Consider the following 17,646-nt stretch of genomic DNA (forward strand, 5'->3'; position numbering starts at 1 on the left):
AATATTTTTCTGGCATGTCATTTGAATGGGAATAGTACATTACTGCAGACGCCGGGAAAGAAGGGCTTGCGGGGTGAGTAGGTATAGCCGGCCGACCGTAGGGAGGCCGGATAGTGATACGAAGCCGGCAAGACCTTTTCACGGCTAGGCATGTATAGTGCTTTTCTCAAACATGCAATGAAATAAAAAAATACACCACTCAAAAAAACAAATTTATAATCTTTATAATAAAAATCCAACTTCACAACAAAAGTTTTTTAATTTTTCTTCCAATCCCGCCATAATTGTTTTTTTTTACGGAAGTCGTCCGTATTTCGCGTGTGTAGTGTTCGAATAGACCTTATTAGGGCCATTATACACAATCTGATAATAAGAATCTCAATTTCAATAAATAAAATAAATGCAGAGGATTTTAAATATTGTCTATGGTCTCTGGTGACTTACGTATAGACAAAATTTTAAATTTATTCATCAACACATTGAATCATACAGATTCGTATTCTTAATATCAGTACGTTCGTGTATAACAGGCGTTAACACGGATATTTTGGTCCGATAACCATTCATTCACCAAAAATATAAAAAAAAATATATAATTCGGCTGTTTAGTCTGTTCATGGACACAGACCCCATGTTTACATTAGAATTTAAAAAAAAAATTACTTCCCGGCCTAGGCCTTCAATTTCGTATGAAATTCCTTTACAGTTCTCTGGAGTTGCTCCGCCCTAAACGTGATACTTCGAAGCCTGATATAACGCCCGGAGCGACGACATTTCATTGCATGTTTGAGAAAAAGATATTTTACTTTTTGCCCAAAGGACTTAAAATCAATACCAAAACATGTGGTCATAACATGGCTCTCGAATGAAGTACATATTGGACAAATTATTCAACTAAAACCTTTTGGATAAAGGAAATTAGTTCTTAAATTCCATTCCCTCATTATTCAAACCGACAGAACTAATTAGCACACGCACTTTTCTAAACTTGACTGTCACACTACCGTCCGCTAACAGCACACCAAAAGCACACCTACTATAACGAGAGACTATATATAATGAGTTACTTACGCCATTCTTCCCACGAAGCCAGGTATTTATACAGGGAGGGAATCAGGCCGTTGATAACGTCCATGGCATCGCTTAGTGACGTCACTGACGTCACCGCGGCTTTGCGGCTTGCCCGCCAGTGTACGCGTGTTCCGCCGTATGATAAACGGTGTCCCATTGTGGGACAAGTTTTGTGCGTTTTTTAATGAGTGCGTAATTTAGCTATTTTTTTGGTCAAAGATTACTGCCTGGTTAATAGTGGTACTTAATAAAAAAAATACTTTGTTGTTTATGTATAAAATATTTTGGTCGTTTTAGAAGTTTCTCTTTGGCGCGTCTCTGTTGTTTTGAACGTAGGTAATAGGTAGATAAAATTTTTGACTGTTGTTCTGTACCGTCAGCCAGGGAACAATGGCAGCATAGTTTGTTAAGTACCTATATTATTAAATAAGTAGATGACCCATTATGGAAAAGGATTATTACTGCCATAAAAAATATATATTGTTATTTTAAACACCATAAAACCAGGGTTTTACGAGTGGCCCGGGAGAACGTAGAGTCGATGGTCGCGTGAAAATAAATTTATTATAAATTCGACGAAAATTTTAACTTAAAATCTAGGCGTTAGCTTTATAAAACGCGACCTGCTTTGTAATTCGATTTGTGTTTGATTTGATAAATGCTCGTATTTGATTTAAACCATAATAATCGCGAGTAATCGTAAATATTATTCCAATAAACTCGGTGTACAAACGATTGATGTAGTGTTTCATTTCACTGCTGGCAGCGGTCGGATTGATTTTGGCGCGGCTTCAAGCACATTGCTCTCTTCTAGCTGTCTAGACTAATCAGTTTAACCTTTGGTATTATTGGCTTCATTGTTACTTATATAAATAAATAAACTAAGCAAAGCTTGTACTACGGGTACTAGTTATAACACAAACGGTTCCAGTGTAAGGGAAGCAGGTCTCTTGTTGTCATTTTGCATTGGTACAGCCGAGGACCGAAAAATGTGCCTATTGTGACCATCTGGCAACATTGGCCTGGCCTGAGGTCATTAAACACGGCATCGGCACGGCAGCGTAAGCTTACTAAGCTCGCAGTTAGCTTTGCGCGCAACTTTCCCACAGCTCTAGCATTTCCCTCCAAGCCTATGTTTTCGTCATAAACGCAGTGGTTTGTTTGTATTTGCACGTAGTTAGTTGCTCCCAACGCTGACTAAGCGCATCGCTTCACTACATCCAGTATAAGTGACACGTAAAAGCAATAGTGTATTCTTATTAGACAAACGGTAGTCATTTACATAATAAAATTTACAACAATTTTGGGGTCCCAGGTTGTGAGGCTCGGCTACGCAAAGCCTGTGTTGCGGGAAAGCGTTCTAAACATACTATTACGAGTTTAAGTACCCTGTTGCTTATCCATGATGCATAGTTAGTTAGGAATTCATCCTTCATACCAGGGATGTTGCGAATATCCGCATCCGCAACCGCGGAACTTCCGCATTATTTTCAACATCCGCATCTGCATCCGCATAAAATCGATGTGGAGTTTAATGCGGATGCGGATGTGGAACAGGTCGGTACAGGAAAGTCTTAGCATCGGCGTAACTGAAGACTGCTAGGTAATTTAGTAATTAACCAAATAAACCTATTAGAATAAATGAGCAGTCAAGCGTGAGTGGGACTTAATGTACGGAACCCTTGGAACGCGAGACCGACTCGCACGTGGCCGGTTATTTGAAATAAAAATTACTAAGATGTAATATTTGACGTTTTTTATGTACCTATCTTGACATCCGCATCCGCATCTGCATCCGCGGATGTGAGCCTTTAAAAATCCGCATCCGCGGATGTCAAAAAATCGGCATCCGCAACATCCCTGCTTCATACCTACAGTAGGAGGGACAAACTGAAAGTTTTTAAGAATAGAGAAAACTGTAGTATAGGTACCTAATTAATCCGTCACTCTTTATTTTAATGCATGATTTAACTATTTCTGATCACGCGTACAAATTTTCAATTAGCCGTGTGCATACAATGAATCTCTACAGGATCTATGCCTCAGCAGTGGGACCTATTCATGGAGATCATACTTAGGTACTGGTCTCATGAAGCAACAACTCAGCTAGTGTGCAGAACATCGGACCATACGCCTGCGCTTAGCTCAAATATTGACTTCCTTATTAGAGAAACAATAGGGGCCAGGTTAGGAAGACACACGTTTACTGCAATTTGTTCTATAGACCACGCCAGAGTCACGGCGCGGCGTGCGCTGGTGCGTTGGTCGATGCTAAACTCAGTAATTATATGAACAACTGTGTTAAATGGCATGTTTAATGCCCTTTGTCGGTGATGGTAAAAGACCTCACCATAGCATTCTCGCATTCCACAGGGGTAATAAATAAAGTATGTGCCTAATTTCATAGGTATAGGTACGCCCGGTTTACATGGCAAATTGCACTGATTTTTTAAACACCTGATGCAAAACATGTGCACGTGGGTCTACCCGAAGCATTGTATGTAAGTAGCTCCCAAACGATTGAACAGATAAGGTGCGTTTTTTGAATGGAAGTCATGTTCTGTGCAATAAGGACTGTATCGTTTGTTATAAATACAGAAAAAACCTGGTCTAACTGTTGACGTGTGTATTATTTTGTATTACTATGTTCTTAGGGTATAATCTGGGGGTATTTTTAAGCCACATCTGATATAAGGTTTTACATTTATTTTATTTTAGGGACTTTATGATGATTTCAATAACGTCTAGCAAATATAATTTGGACAAGCCTATCGAGCTTAACTTGCGACTATTTCACCGATTCCTTGGTACGATTTAAAGAAACAGAAGGTTAATATGCTGCCAAAATATGTCATCTAAGTGTCCTTTTCATGATTGCTCAATTGAACATCCACAGAATAAATCTGGTGAATTTTAATTTTTACATGAAGACGACTTTTTATGCAACATTTTGGATTCCCGTCAATTTCTGACGCAAGCGAAATGAGGGAAACAGCTAAAAGAATCTACCGAAATCCAAAGCCTAACGGACATTCATGGCGTTGAACCACGGCTAGAGCAGGTCGATAGAAACGCTCCATGATGGTTATATTGTATACCAAAGTCGGGGTTGTCGTAAGTAACATGCCATATTCTCTAAAAGGCCACCATGCACAGATCCATAACTTTTTTCCAACTAAAAGAAATGATTAGACTATGCCCAGATGTTTCGCTTTACGAATCATGTGTAATTGCTGTTTACATAGTAAGATTTTTTTGTGTAATATCTCGTCTTGTTCGCAAACCGCAAATTTTCTTGTAGTATTTGTCCACAATCGTTGTTGTTACTCGGGAGGATTAGGTAAATATTGTCCAGACCATATGCTTTACGTCGATCTCCCAGGACGAAATGTTACTTATTATTAAAGCACTAATTAAACTATATGTGTAATTTTTAAATAAAAATATAATACCAGAAAAAACGGCTAAGTAAAGTTGTATTTATAATAAACGATACGGTCTTTATTTGGTGGAAATGTCGGGGTTTGGTAATTTTTCAGCTACCGTTAAAACTAACAACAGTTGTTATGGTTAAATGCATAAAAAGCTGCCTCTATAGTACCTAGTACCTACTTTAAAACTGGCGTTAATTGGCGCAGTCAGAGACTTAATAGATAAAATATACTAAGCTAAAATCATCCCTTTCTGGTGCTTCAATCTCACGCTGTCCAGCAATCCGTCATTTTGCAACTAAACGTTCGTTCACCACCAGTGTCAAAAGTCTACATCTTCTTTCATAATTAAGTAGGTACCTAATACTGATGTCCCGCTCTGTCACCTCCGTTTAGGCATTCTTAAGAAATTTCACAGCTTTGTCGGATTTCAGTAGCGTCGAAGTGTTTAATTAACGAATTTCACAGAGCTCTAAACTATAGATCAAAGCTTTCAGTTTTCTTTCGAGTGATTATCGTAAACTTTTAAAGGAATGTGAAACTGGCTGAGTACCTTATGTTGTAACTAGTTGGAAAGTTATAGTAAACTACGACCTTTTGAAGTTGAGATTTTTTTCGAAAGGCGGAAGCGTTGTCACGCGACTCCCGCGCACCGGACGTCGGTTTCAGTGTGTTTTGGCGGGAACTGAAAACGAAATTAGAATAAATCGACGAATCACTTTCCTAACATCGTATCTCTCTTCGACGTGGCATTCAAAAATAAAACTTGCACTGTACAGATTGAGCTGTTTCTAGTAGGGCACGATCAAGTACAATTGTGTGTCTAGAAGGTTATAAGATGTTCGGTAAGAGATCGGGTGATTGATCACCCTTTCTCGCGCCTTCAAAGGGTTTGGAATCTTTAAAATGTACTGAAGAGACTGATTGCTTTATTGCTCGTCTAACGGTAATATTTCATTTTGTAGTGGAAACACTAGATGCAAATTAACTTTGTTTTACATGATGATGCCATGACATTAGTCGTAATTTATGTAAGAGCACGGTTTTAAAGATGACGCATTTGCTGTACCTAGTGATGTTACGTGCAACGCTGTTTTTAAAAAGGTACTTACTATATACAATTGTAATAAAAAAAATGTGAAGGTCTTTGAAGAGTTTGAAGCAGTGAAACACATCGAAAAGAAAGTCAAAGAGGGTTACTAGTTAGACTAATAAATCCGACAAACGACTCCTTCGAAGTAACATTCTTCTACGGTATATCTTTCATCTATAAAAGTATTTTTAAATTTTTTTTAGTGCGCTTGACGTGTAAAAAAATTTCTTAATCGTAATTTTTCACGACCTCCTTTTCTCTGCTCTTGTTTTTCTCGACTTTCACGACTTACATATTGAAAAATACTGATCTTTAAGGACCTGTGCCCTGTTTATCAAAAGCTTGTAACTTGTAATACAAGTGGAAGTCCCTTTTTGACAGCATTTTTGAGAAAGGGACTTCCACTTATATTACAAGTTACAAGCTTTTGATAAACAGGGCAACCGGTCGCTTAATTAGGTATTTTTCAGACAATTTTTTCTCTTAAAAAAAAGCACCTACTAATAGTCCTTTATCGGGTTTTTCATAGATATTTAGTCGTTGAGAACTTCATTAGGGTAATATTGCCACCCAATGCTCTACAAGGACTAAGAACTGTAGCCTCAACCTCCTTCCTTGAAGAACAATCAACTTTGACGAGTGCACTTGATCCGCGTATAAATAATCTCCAGAGCTGGAGCGCGGGCGCCGACGACAACGCGCAGTCGCGACTGGGACGCGACCACGACTAGCCGCACGCGACCTCGCCCTCGTGACATTGCCTTATCACTTATCACTACTTATCGACAGGTGCATGACGATATCGCTGACCAGTAGCTCAGTCTTTTGAAGCCGCTTTAGTATAGTGGTATACTTATGACAGAGTTTAAAGTGTTTACGTACTGTTATACGTATGATTGACAGGTAACTGTTTATTGATGCAAGAGTTTTCTGCATTTTCGCGGCGTGTGGGTGTCGCAGGCGCAGTGTAGGCTGTGATTATGGTGCGCAGTGACTAGTGTTGATACTGTGGGTGTTTTATTTCTAAAAAACAACTCTATTGGCCGAAGATGGATCGGACAATGTATGGCAAGGTGCTGCCAGGCACTTATTATCCGTTCCGCTGCGCTATGAAGGAGAACGGTATATCGCCCGGCTGTGAGTATTTATTTTATTAATTCTTCTTAAGCAAAAGGTATCGCTTTGTCAGTTGTCAATAAAGTCCCTCTGAAATCGTAATACTGTAAAAAAAATTCAATATTGATAGGGGACAAAGTGGTAACTTTTGAATGTGAATGTGACATTTAATCTCCGTGTGAAAGATCGTGTTAAACGTGTGTAAACTAGACGAAAGATCGTATGTTTACATTTGTGAATATGCGCGTATTTTGATTGAACATCACCGTCGATTGAGTGTTGTGTCTGCATTAGATTTATTTTCGTAAGGTGTAGTGCATGGTTTATTTATTTACAATGATCAAGTGTTGGAACGTCGGAAAGAAGCGCGCCTCTTTTGTAATTCTGGTGATGGTTGCCAGATTATTTTTGGAGTGTTTAGTTGCGTGTTACGTTTAATGTGTCAACAACTCAACACGTTTAGTTTAGATTTGCGCTAATTTTTGAACGGCCAGCTGTTACTTAATGACTTTGACGTTATTTCTGTTTCTGATTGTTATGTCGTGTACATTATTGATTGTTTTTTAATTTACGTGTTATCTAACAAGTTACTTCGATGATTATTATTAAAACAGATCGAACACATTGACAACATAACCCAGCAGGATTAAAATCTGTAGGTACTAGGTCGTCGTTTGTCGTATCGGGGCAAATGCTACCAGCATACACTTAGATCCGGTGTTACGCAGAAAACTTTTGACATGTGATTGTTTTTGTAAAGTTGTGCAGTTGGTTGTTTAAGTCTGGATAGGCCACGGGTAGTCAAACATTATTTTCATAGGTAATTTCAGCATCCAGAGATCTCTCTATTAATTTATTCTTAACATTTTCTCTCGTATTCTTCCAACAATCAATCGGCAACCGCGAATCGATATTCAATTATCGAAGATGGTCTGTCTCCATATCTCCTACGCTTGTTTAATTGGAGTGAGCTTGAGCTTAGCCACTATTAGTTACGGACATACATACATAAGTAATAAGGACATATATAATTTTTCTTTGAAACCTGTTGAAAAAGGTGCTCAATTCTCAAAATCTTCAAGCTAGCCGGCGGGAATTCCCTGGATGCTCCCCCATTGGTAGCCATCCCAGGTCAGATGAAGTCACTGCAATTGTTGGGCAGCAAGTTAATTCGGTTCCATTAGCATTAGTTATATGTTTTGCGGTGTGCTCAGCCTCTTTTATGACGCCCGAGTCTATTCGTGGAAAAACGTGGGTGGGGCAAATAATAATCTGACTTTAACTGGCCCATTAACTGCTTAATGGAGTATTTAAAAAACTATATTACTGTAAACTGGGGTATTTTTACTGCACCCGTCTCGTCTGTTAGATGCGATCTCCGATCTATCGTATGCAGATAAAAATAATCGAACTCAACGCTCTTCAAGCAATGAACGCAATTGGTGATTGCCTGATTGGTACTTTCTTGTTGGTCCCATTGTCAATTGTCACCAAAATGGGATCTGATCATGGTTTTCTGAAAAATTCGAATACCTACCTATTAAAAGAAAACTTATAGCTGGGATGTGATTGGACTTTGAAATATTTTTATAGTAGGTAACTTTGTTTTGTTTTGTAACCATTTCTTGAAGTGGAAATCCTGACGAAAACCATAAAATTACGAACGCAATTCCATATAATGAAACATTTGGCCTTTTAGCTAGTTGTATATATTATGCACTGGATACCTAAACTATTTTTGAAATAGGTTTAGGTAAAAGATTATTATTTATACCGTTCGTGTCTACAAGATTTGCTGGCTCTAGTCGTTTTACGAATGCCCGACGAAGCATAAACGTTGAATATAGTGAGATTCATTCAGTACGCCCATCCCGTTGTCATAACATAACATATGTTATTCGCGATTGCATTGATTGTTAAGTGTGCCCACTTGAGGCTTAGTACTTATGGATTGAGGATATGATTTTACGATATGGATTTAATCCTAAATCCATGATATTGATATTTGATGGATAATAATTTTCAAAATTGTCTTACTTATCCTATTATGCTACCTTTCATATAGATTTTAGTATAAATAGAACTAGGGACAATGACATTTACTGGTGTTGTACAGCCCTGAGAGTTCCCGAAACATGTCGCCAATAGCGACTAAAAATTCAAGTGAGATAAACCGTTGTCGTCTAAACAGTTTAAAATATGCTTCACGAAAGTTAATCTCGATCATATCAAAATTGTTTTTGTCTATGTAAAATGGTGACAGTATTTGATTTATGAAAGGACGAAATTAATATCAATTAAGTGCTATACGTTGACACCAATATAAAAGCCATTAACTCTCTCTGATTTAATTTAAATCCCAGATACAGATGATATATAAATACTTACTGTCTCGGAAATGTGGATAGAATTATTATGAGAGAGTGATTAACGAGCAAAGTCGTCGGGCAAACCTAGTTTCCTCTAAAACCGATATTTACATGAGATTGTAGATCTGTCAGGCAACCTATGAATGCAGTCGTCGTGGGCAGTCAAGCCGTGCCCTTTCGATCTAGGGCTTGCTCAGGTTGCTAATGCTACACCCACGACCCTTTCACGCAGCCTGCCTTCTTGCTAATGGGCTTATTATAAATATGTACTTGGGTTTTAGTTAAATTAACACAGGTCTACCTAATTCTACTGAAATGATCATGACTATCATGAGATCCATAACTTTTGCGATCTGGAGCAAGATTATTCTACTTTTTTAAATTAATTTTATTGATTAAATCTGAAGTAAAATTGATAAAGGGAGTAAACGGAACTCCTCAATTATTGAAAATGAAAAATGTTTTATTTCTGTCAAAACATACTTACATACTCAATTATTACAAGCACATAATCGTGTAGGTTTTGTCTTTGTGGAACTTGACTTATTTATTTGTTCTCGTAAAAGAGGTAACATTCGGTTCGAAAGTCTGTACTGTAGCAGTTATATGCTACAAAAGTGGCACGTATCGATAATAATTTCAGAAAAAATCCTACACTTGGGGACCATTATGGACATGTATGGATTTTATAGGTACACATTCAAATCAAAACAATTATCAAACATCATTTTATCATCATTAACCGCATTGATAATGTCCAATCAGATAATCTTATTAGATTAACTCACCTAATTGCATATTATTTAGGCTTTTTTGGCGTATTTAATGTCTTTGACATTTCTAAAACTGATCACCTCCAATTTTCCTACTCCTGTCATATTCCATGAAGCAACATAAGATGAAATCCAAGCAAGTCTGCTAATACCGTGAAATTAAATGGCAAACTATACGTCAATTTTATAGCTCAACACTTGAACTTATATTTTTATTGGATACTTGCACGGAACCTGTTCTGCCATTGAGGAGTCCGGTCGGTTTAGAGCGACCTTTGCGAGGTCGCTTGACATAATATCCGTCACGCTCTGGAGGGCTCTACCAGTTCTACCACCCGGTTTTGTGACCTTGCTTTTTTGTGCTCATTTTACACATAGATTGGATCTATTGCAAATATTGCCATTTTATACACGTTTAATATTAGAATCCTTTATTTGTACACATAATTAACTGATTAAATCCATTGACGTATATCTCAGGACTGGCCTTACGGGCCATAAGAAAGGGGCATGAATGGGGCCAGTACAGCGGTGTGACACCACTACGAGTACAACGCGATTGGTTGATGAGTTCGCATCACGCGCGCGATTGGTCGCAACTTGTTGCGTTAGACAGCACGATTGGCTCGAATTCATGCATGACACCGCTGAACTAGTACCAGTGCGCGTAAGGCCCGTCCTGAGATATACGTCAATTATTAAATCAGAATAATAGAGATGATGACGTTGACAGTGTAAAATCTAGGTAAGGTGCATACGGTATTTATACCCGTTCTTCCTCTTCCGATGAAAAAGGATTGTACAAAAAAGTGTACCTTTATATGGTTTAAGCCGTGCAATTTCTGAATTCGCTTACAAGATCAGAATTTCAACAGTAATAATATGTTCACAGGAATGGAATAGGAGAAGCTTACAAACATCAGATGTTAACTAATTGGTCGCCTCTTTACAATCGTGGAACCAGCACCACAAAGTAAATAAGGCATGAATAGATTGAATAGCACATACGTTACCTAGTTAACTGTTCACCATCTGGCCCCTATTTCACCAAGGTGACAGGTGCGATAATTGACGACATCACTGTTACTGACGTCACAGGCCTCCATAGACTACGGTAACCGCTTACCATCGGACGGACGGTGTGCTTGTTTGCCACCAACATTTTAATTGAAAAAAACTCCATTATATTACCAGTAAATAAATACTTATTTTGCGAAGCTAATGACAATTGTCACAAGAAACACGACAATTGTCACGAAATTCCGACACAGAACTCATTTCATGTCAAGAATTACCTAAAATTCTTTTAAATCTTGTGACAATTGTCATCATCATCATCATAAACTTCGCAAGAGAGATACCTATTTTTTGCCGATGTGATAAAGTTTTTTTAAATAATACAATGATGGTGGCAAACAGGAATAAGGCCCGCCCGATGGTAAGCGGTAACCGTAGCCCATGGACGCCTGTGACGTCAGCAACAGTGACATTTGTCGAATTGTCGCACCTGTCACCGTGGTGAAATAGGGGCCTGGTCAAAGCAAAAATATTACATATTGTTTAGATAATTCATAAATCATCTACATTCGGTTGACTTAGCAATACTCAACAACTACGTAACTATGTTTATTTGATTTTTTCATTTGTAACTCAAATATGGCTTCTAAATCCTAGCTCCGTCGCTAATCAATGTGTGGCAACATTATTATGAAACACTTATCTTAACCAAGCCATATGTCATATACCCTTGGGATTATAACGGCGCATATGACATAAAAACCATAAGGTACATAGGATGTTCTATCAAGGTTAGTATGAAACGTAGACATGACATACCATGTGGTTGCATACAAGGGACGACGCAAATCCTCATTATAATTCTAATATTTATGTAAATGTAACCCATTATAAATGGTTAGCATATATTTCGAATATGCTCATCGTTTAGTAATTAAAATGGTGGTTGTCATATACATATTTATCTGATAACGGATACTTAGCGTAATTTAATGTTATGCATTTGAAAAAAAGGGTAAAAAAAAGGTAAGTGAGCGTTTTCCAAAAAAAGTGTACATGTCATTCATGTCTTCAAAATATTGACTTCTTGGGCTCATTTTACTCAGAATCATTTGTACATTCACGCCTCATACATGAAAAAATGTGTCCCAAAATTTTGTATGAAAAAATTGTTTTCCAGTGCGTCACGTTCCTACAAATAAAAAAAATTTTCATACAAGAATGTGACGATCAGGAAAGAAAATTTTTGGACACATTTTTTTATGTATGAGGCGTGAATGTACATTTGATTCTGAGTAAAATGAGCCCAAGAAGTCAATATTTTGAAGACATGAATGAAATGTACTTACACTTTTTTTGGAAAACGCTCAAGTATAGGTTTTGAAAAGGAGTCCGCAACATAAATGTCAAATAACATTGAGTTTTTCTTTATTGATTTAAATGCCATCTAAATTATGAGTGGCCACCTTACGGGGCTTACGGTCACGTGATCGCCTTACGCTGTCTCGAGTTTATGATTTATTCCCCACCTCAAAAAGTGCCCAGCGCTGCTAAAGAAGTTTTCACTTCAAAAAACCGGCCAATTGAGAGTCGCACACGGAGGGTTCCGCACCATCAACAAAAAAATAGAGCAAAAAAATCGTGTTTGTTGTATGGGAGGCTGGGAGCCCCCCTTAAATATTTATTTTATTTTATTTTTAGTATTTGTTGTTATAGCGGCAACAGAGATACATCATTTGTGAAAATTTCAACTGTCTAGCTATCGCGGTTCATGAGATACAGCCTGGTGACAGACGGACGGACGGACGGACAGCGAAGTCTTATAGTAATAGGGTCCCGTTTTTTACCCTTTGGGTACGGAACCCTAAAAAATACGTGCGATAGGTATAGTTCGTTTTTTTTAGCATTAGAAAGAACTTGAAAGAAGGTAAGCGATTTTGTCATGTCTTTTAATTGAAAAACACTTTTTAAAAATCTATAACTATTACTTATGAAAGCAGAAGACTACGAGGGGTGTTCAAAATATTCTCAGTATGAGAATGAAAACAAACAAGTACGAAAAGTTTGATATTTTTATTTTTCAATATATGTTCATACACTTAAAAGATCGATCAATTATTTTTTTTAATCCCTCGTAAAAATATTTTTTATCTTTCGTGTAAAAATGCTCCTCCACTGCCGCCTTCAATGCTTCATCGTCAGAAAATTTATTTCCACGCAGATCCTTTTTAAGATTGGGGAGCAAAAAGAAGTCGCTGGGGGCTAAGTCCGGACTATACGGTGGGTGAGTAACAGTTTTAAACCCACATTCAACAATAGCTGCCTTGGCAATATGAGCAGTATGGACGGGGGCGTTGTCATGCAGAAGCAGAATACCTTTGGTTAACTTTCCTCGCCTCTTTTCTTTAATTACATCCTTTAATTGACGTAGAATGTTAGCGTAGTACTGTCCTGTGATATTTACACCTTTTTCTTTATAATCGATTAGTAATACTCCTTCACAATCCCAAAATATCGTGGCCATGACCTTGCCAGCTGAAGGGATGACCTTGAACTTCTTGGGATGAGCTGAACCCTTAATGTGCCACTGCATGGACTCTTGTGTTCTCTCTGGGTCATAATGATGAACCCAGGTTTCATCTCCAGTAACTATTCTTTGCAGCACCTCATCAGGATTTTCACCGCACAGGTCAATAAAATCGGAACAACAAGCTACACGCATGTCTTTTTGAAGCCGAGTCAGCATTCGCGGAACCCATCTTGCACTTACTTTTGACATATTAAGATGGTCATGTATAATATCATGTACGGTACCAATAGAGAGATTGGTTACTTGTGCTATAGATTTTACCTTCACTCGACCATCTTCCAATATAAGTTTTTCCACTTTATCAATATTTTCTTGTGAAGTAGCTACTACAGGCCGGCCAGGTCTAGGGTCATCTTCAATACTCTCCCTTCCGCGTTTAAACTCGCTTGACCACTTTTGAATGGTAGATAAAGAAGGAGCAGACTCACGGTAAACACAATCCATTTCCTCTTTTATGGTTTTTTGATTTTTACCCTGTTTTGTCAAGAATTTTATCACGCATCGATGTTCTAATTTAGTTAACATTGTCAATTCGCACAGGATGTTCATGTTTGTTCAGCAATTGCAGAAAAACAAAAGACTATCTCGGTTCGAATTATACTTTTTTTTAATGTCAATGAATAAACCTTAGCGGCCAGTAACGAAAGAAATTTTAGAAGAGGTCGTAAGATATCAATACCGAGAATATTTTGAACGCCCCTCGTATAAAAGATCGTATTAGATTCATAATTGTTACATATTTACATGATATTTACCGTAACTTATTTTTAAAATGTATTGTGTTTTTCAATTAAAAGACATCAAGATTGTTTACCTTATTTCTAATGCTAAAAAAACGAACTATAGGTATTTATATCCAGTAAATATGTTAAAGTCGGACTTAATGGTGTTTTCGAGGCTCATAATACATTTTTAAAATAATTTAGTGCCGATAATACTTTTTGTATTTTCATTGGTGGTTTTTAGGGTTCCGTACTCAAAGGGTAAAAACGGGACCCTATTACTAAGACTCCGCTGTCCGTCCGTCCGTCCGTCCGTCTGTCACCAGGCTGTCTCACGAACCGTGATAGCTAGACAGTTGAAATTTTCACAGATGATGTATTTCTGTTGCCGCTATAACAACAAATACTAAAAACAGAATAAAATAAAGATTTAAGTGGGGCTCCCATACAACAAACGTGATTTTTGACCAAAGTTAAGCAACGTCGGGCGGGGCTGACCCCGACGCCCGACGTTTTATCCAAGTACTGATACTTGGATGGGTGACTGTTTTTTTGCTTGTTTTGCTCTATTTTTTGTTGATGGTTCGGAACCCTCCGTGCGCGAGTCCGACTCGCACTTGGCCGGTTTTTTGTATTTTCAAATAAAGAGATGATACATTTCGCTCATGCATGTAGTATAGGTAGTATGTGTGTTTTGATGTGACGTAAATGTCTGGTGATAAATAGTAATCACGAAATATCTACGTTTTATAACACTATTAAGATCGCCATAAACTTCGTTTTATAGTTGTAAATAAATCCCTAATGTTTTAGCACCAGCCATGACATATTAGAATCGACTTTAAATCCCTAGTGTTTTTAACACAACTCTTTGAGATCACCATACATCTGATTTAAATAGTTGTCTATAAATAAAACGTCCATGTTTGTTTAAGTGTCAAAACAAATGAGAATCAAACGAATGATATGTATTATTTATATAAACATATAGTACTCCGTTTGTAATTTGTACGTACAGACTTGCTCAATCTTATTGGAAAATATTATTCGATCGAAATATTATGGATTTTGAATTTGAGGGTCTCCATCCATACAGCGTTCAGACTGCTTATAGCAGCCAGTGTAACCGCTGAATGACTTCGGTGCATGTCAAATAGAACGTCTATTCTTGAGACGGCCTGTAAAATCATCAGAATTCCGCCATCGTGTCAGATCACGATATAAATCAGATAAATATAGATGAAGGTTGGTGACTCAGGCGGAAGGTCAGGAAAGCTACCTTCCCATATAAGGACCATCACTGTTTACGAGGCACATATATAATACCTAGGGAAAAGCACTTTTACTCGTTCTTTATCATCGTTAATTTTTATTTAAAATATCTGTTAGAATTCTGCCGTTTATGTCAGCGCGGAATGTTGGGCATGTTGCTGTTCCGTATTAGGAACATGGACTGTCGTGGGATCTTCCTTTTTTTATGTGGGTACTACCCAAGTAACACAAGGCAGCTGAATATTGTTTGAATAATAGAGCATGCCGTACTGTAAGCTGAATAAGGTAGCTGCATAATGTCTGCAACAGCGCTGTTACAGACGTTATACAGAAGATTTGGGCACAAATTAAACCGCTTACAACTGAATAACAGCAATGTAATAGCTGTATAATGTGTGCATAGTGGTGAATCAGCTGAATAACACATGTATAGAGGCTGTAGAAAGCTTCTATTCCGCTTTTAAACCAAAGTTATCCAGCTTTGTACACAATGAATCAGTTATTCACACGTTATTCAACTTTTGGTTCAAAAGTGCATTTTTACAGAAAATATATTCAGATATAAGCACTAAAATACAGAAAATGTGTGTTTAATCAATGATTTGTCTTCCATTTTAATTTGTGAACTCGTGTCAAAGTGTAGTTTCTGCAGTGAATACAAAATAAAGAGGACATATTGATATTGATTTGATGTTTACATAACTTCAATTTCATTGCGCATGCGACTTTACTGTAAATATATATATACATTTTATTTAAAAATTTAAAGCGCCGCGTAAATGATGCACTGTTTAAAAAGTAAATATAGAAATATTACTAGTCCACTTTTAAATTTGTAATTTTTTTGCGGTGTGTAGATGTTTTAGTGATAGAAAATGTACTTTAACAAGTTATGCTACGATAAAACTAGTTTTATAAATGAATATAAATGGGTTTTTCAGTTCATTTTGAATTCCTATTTAATTGTAGAGGTTAGAATATGAGCAACCGTAATGGCGTCCGACTGTGCTGAATATAAGCTGCTGCCACAGCTATTATTGTACTAATTTTCTGAATAAGCATTCACATTAGTCGCGTTACTAAGCTACATTTTAGATAATAATGGTTTTAGAACAACAAGTTTTGAATAACATCAGTATAATAGTAATTGTTTTCTCAATCTTAAAGCCTATTAGGGTTCTATACACAAATAGTAAAAACCACATCGATCCTCACTAGTTTGATGAGAAACATTGGTCAGTTAACAGTTTTTACTATGGTAGCTAGCAATTATTCTACGTCACTAAAACGACAAAGTATCTTGTGTAAAATTACTAATCGAAGAGAACTGTTAAGAAAATTAAACCTCGATTTTTTTTAATAATTACCGGATTTAAGAATAAATACGCAAGATGCGTTCAAAATTAAAAAAAAAACAAGCTCAAGCTCAAGGCAATCTGGCTCAAGTAGCACCGTGTATAAAGCTACGGAACCCTCTCCACCGCGCACTTGTTGATACTAAGCAGTAGTTTGAATAGCGCTTCTCATTGCATTCATTTTGCAGCTTTTAGCGAGAAAAGATAGTACATGTGTACTAAAATCGCTATAACTTAAGTATAAGTGTTGTTCTAGTATTTATTATTCAGACGTTATGTCTATAAGTGCCACATTTAAACCATATATGCAGCTACTGAATAACAAATAAGAAGTGGATTTCATTACAGCTTCCAGTAATAGCGTCAACCTTTATTCAAAAACTAGCTTTAAAACAGAAACTACAACCGCTTTTGTACAGTTAAAAGTCTCCACCGACACTTCTTTTCAGCATTTAGTAGCCACTATCACATTTTTCTTAATATTGTCTGCTTAATATATCACAACACAGAATATACACAGCTTATTGCTGCTAATGCTGCTATTATGCAGCTATTAGTAACCACAAATGCTTTAAGCTGAATAATGTCTGACTAACCGTGTAAGAAATAAGTATTATTCAGCTTTAATACGCAAAACCGATACTATACAAAATTTATTCAGCATAAATTGGTATATAGGCCCACATATTTTTTATTCCGAATTTAGTCATTTCCACCGCTTATACACAAAATGTATGCAATCTTAATTTGAATAAGATGATAATTTTACTCTATTATCCTGCTTGTGTGTTACTTGGGTAACAGTGGTAAACTAGCGTATGGTTCGGTATCCGTTGC

General features: G+C 37.1%; 1 protein-coding gene across 2 annotated transcripts in view; it reads left to right on the forward strand.

Annotated features, from left to right (window-relative positions):
• The window catches only part of LOC134648993 (paxillin-like), a 91,412-nt gene that overhangs the window by 4,995 nt on the left and 68,771 nt on the right, over positions 1-17,646 (forward strand). Inside the window, exon 1 of one of the 2 annotated variants that reach the window (XM_063503676.1) lies at positions 6,585-6,732. The exons of the other annotated variant lie outside the window; for it this stretch is intronic. Within the exon in view, the coding sequence (XP_063359746.1) occupies positions 6,645-6,732 (88 nt within the window). The 5' untranslated portion in view covers positions 6,585-6,644. Of the gene's footprint in view, positions 1-6,584; positions 6,733-17,646 lie in introns of those variants that run through there. 2 annotated transcript variants of the gene reach the window in all.

This window comes from Cydia amplana, chromosome 6 (genome assembly GCF_948474715.1).
Source record: "Cydia amplana chromosome 6, ilCydAmpl1.1, whole genome shotgun sequence".
In the NCBI taxonomy this organism is placed as follows: domain Eukaryota; kingdom Metazoa; phylum Arthropoda; class Insecta; order Lepidoptera; family Tortricidae; genus Cydia; species Cydia amplana.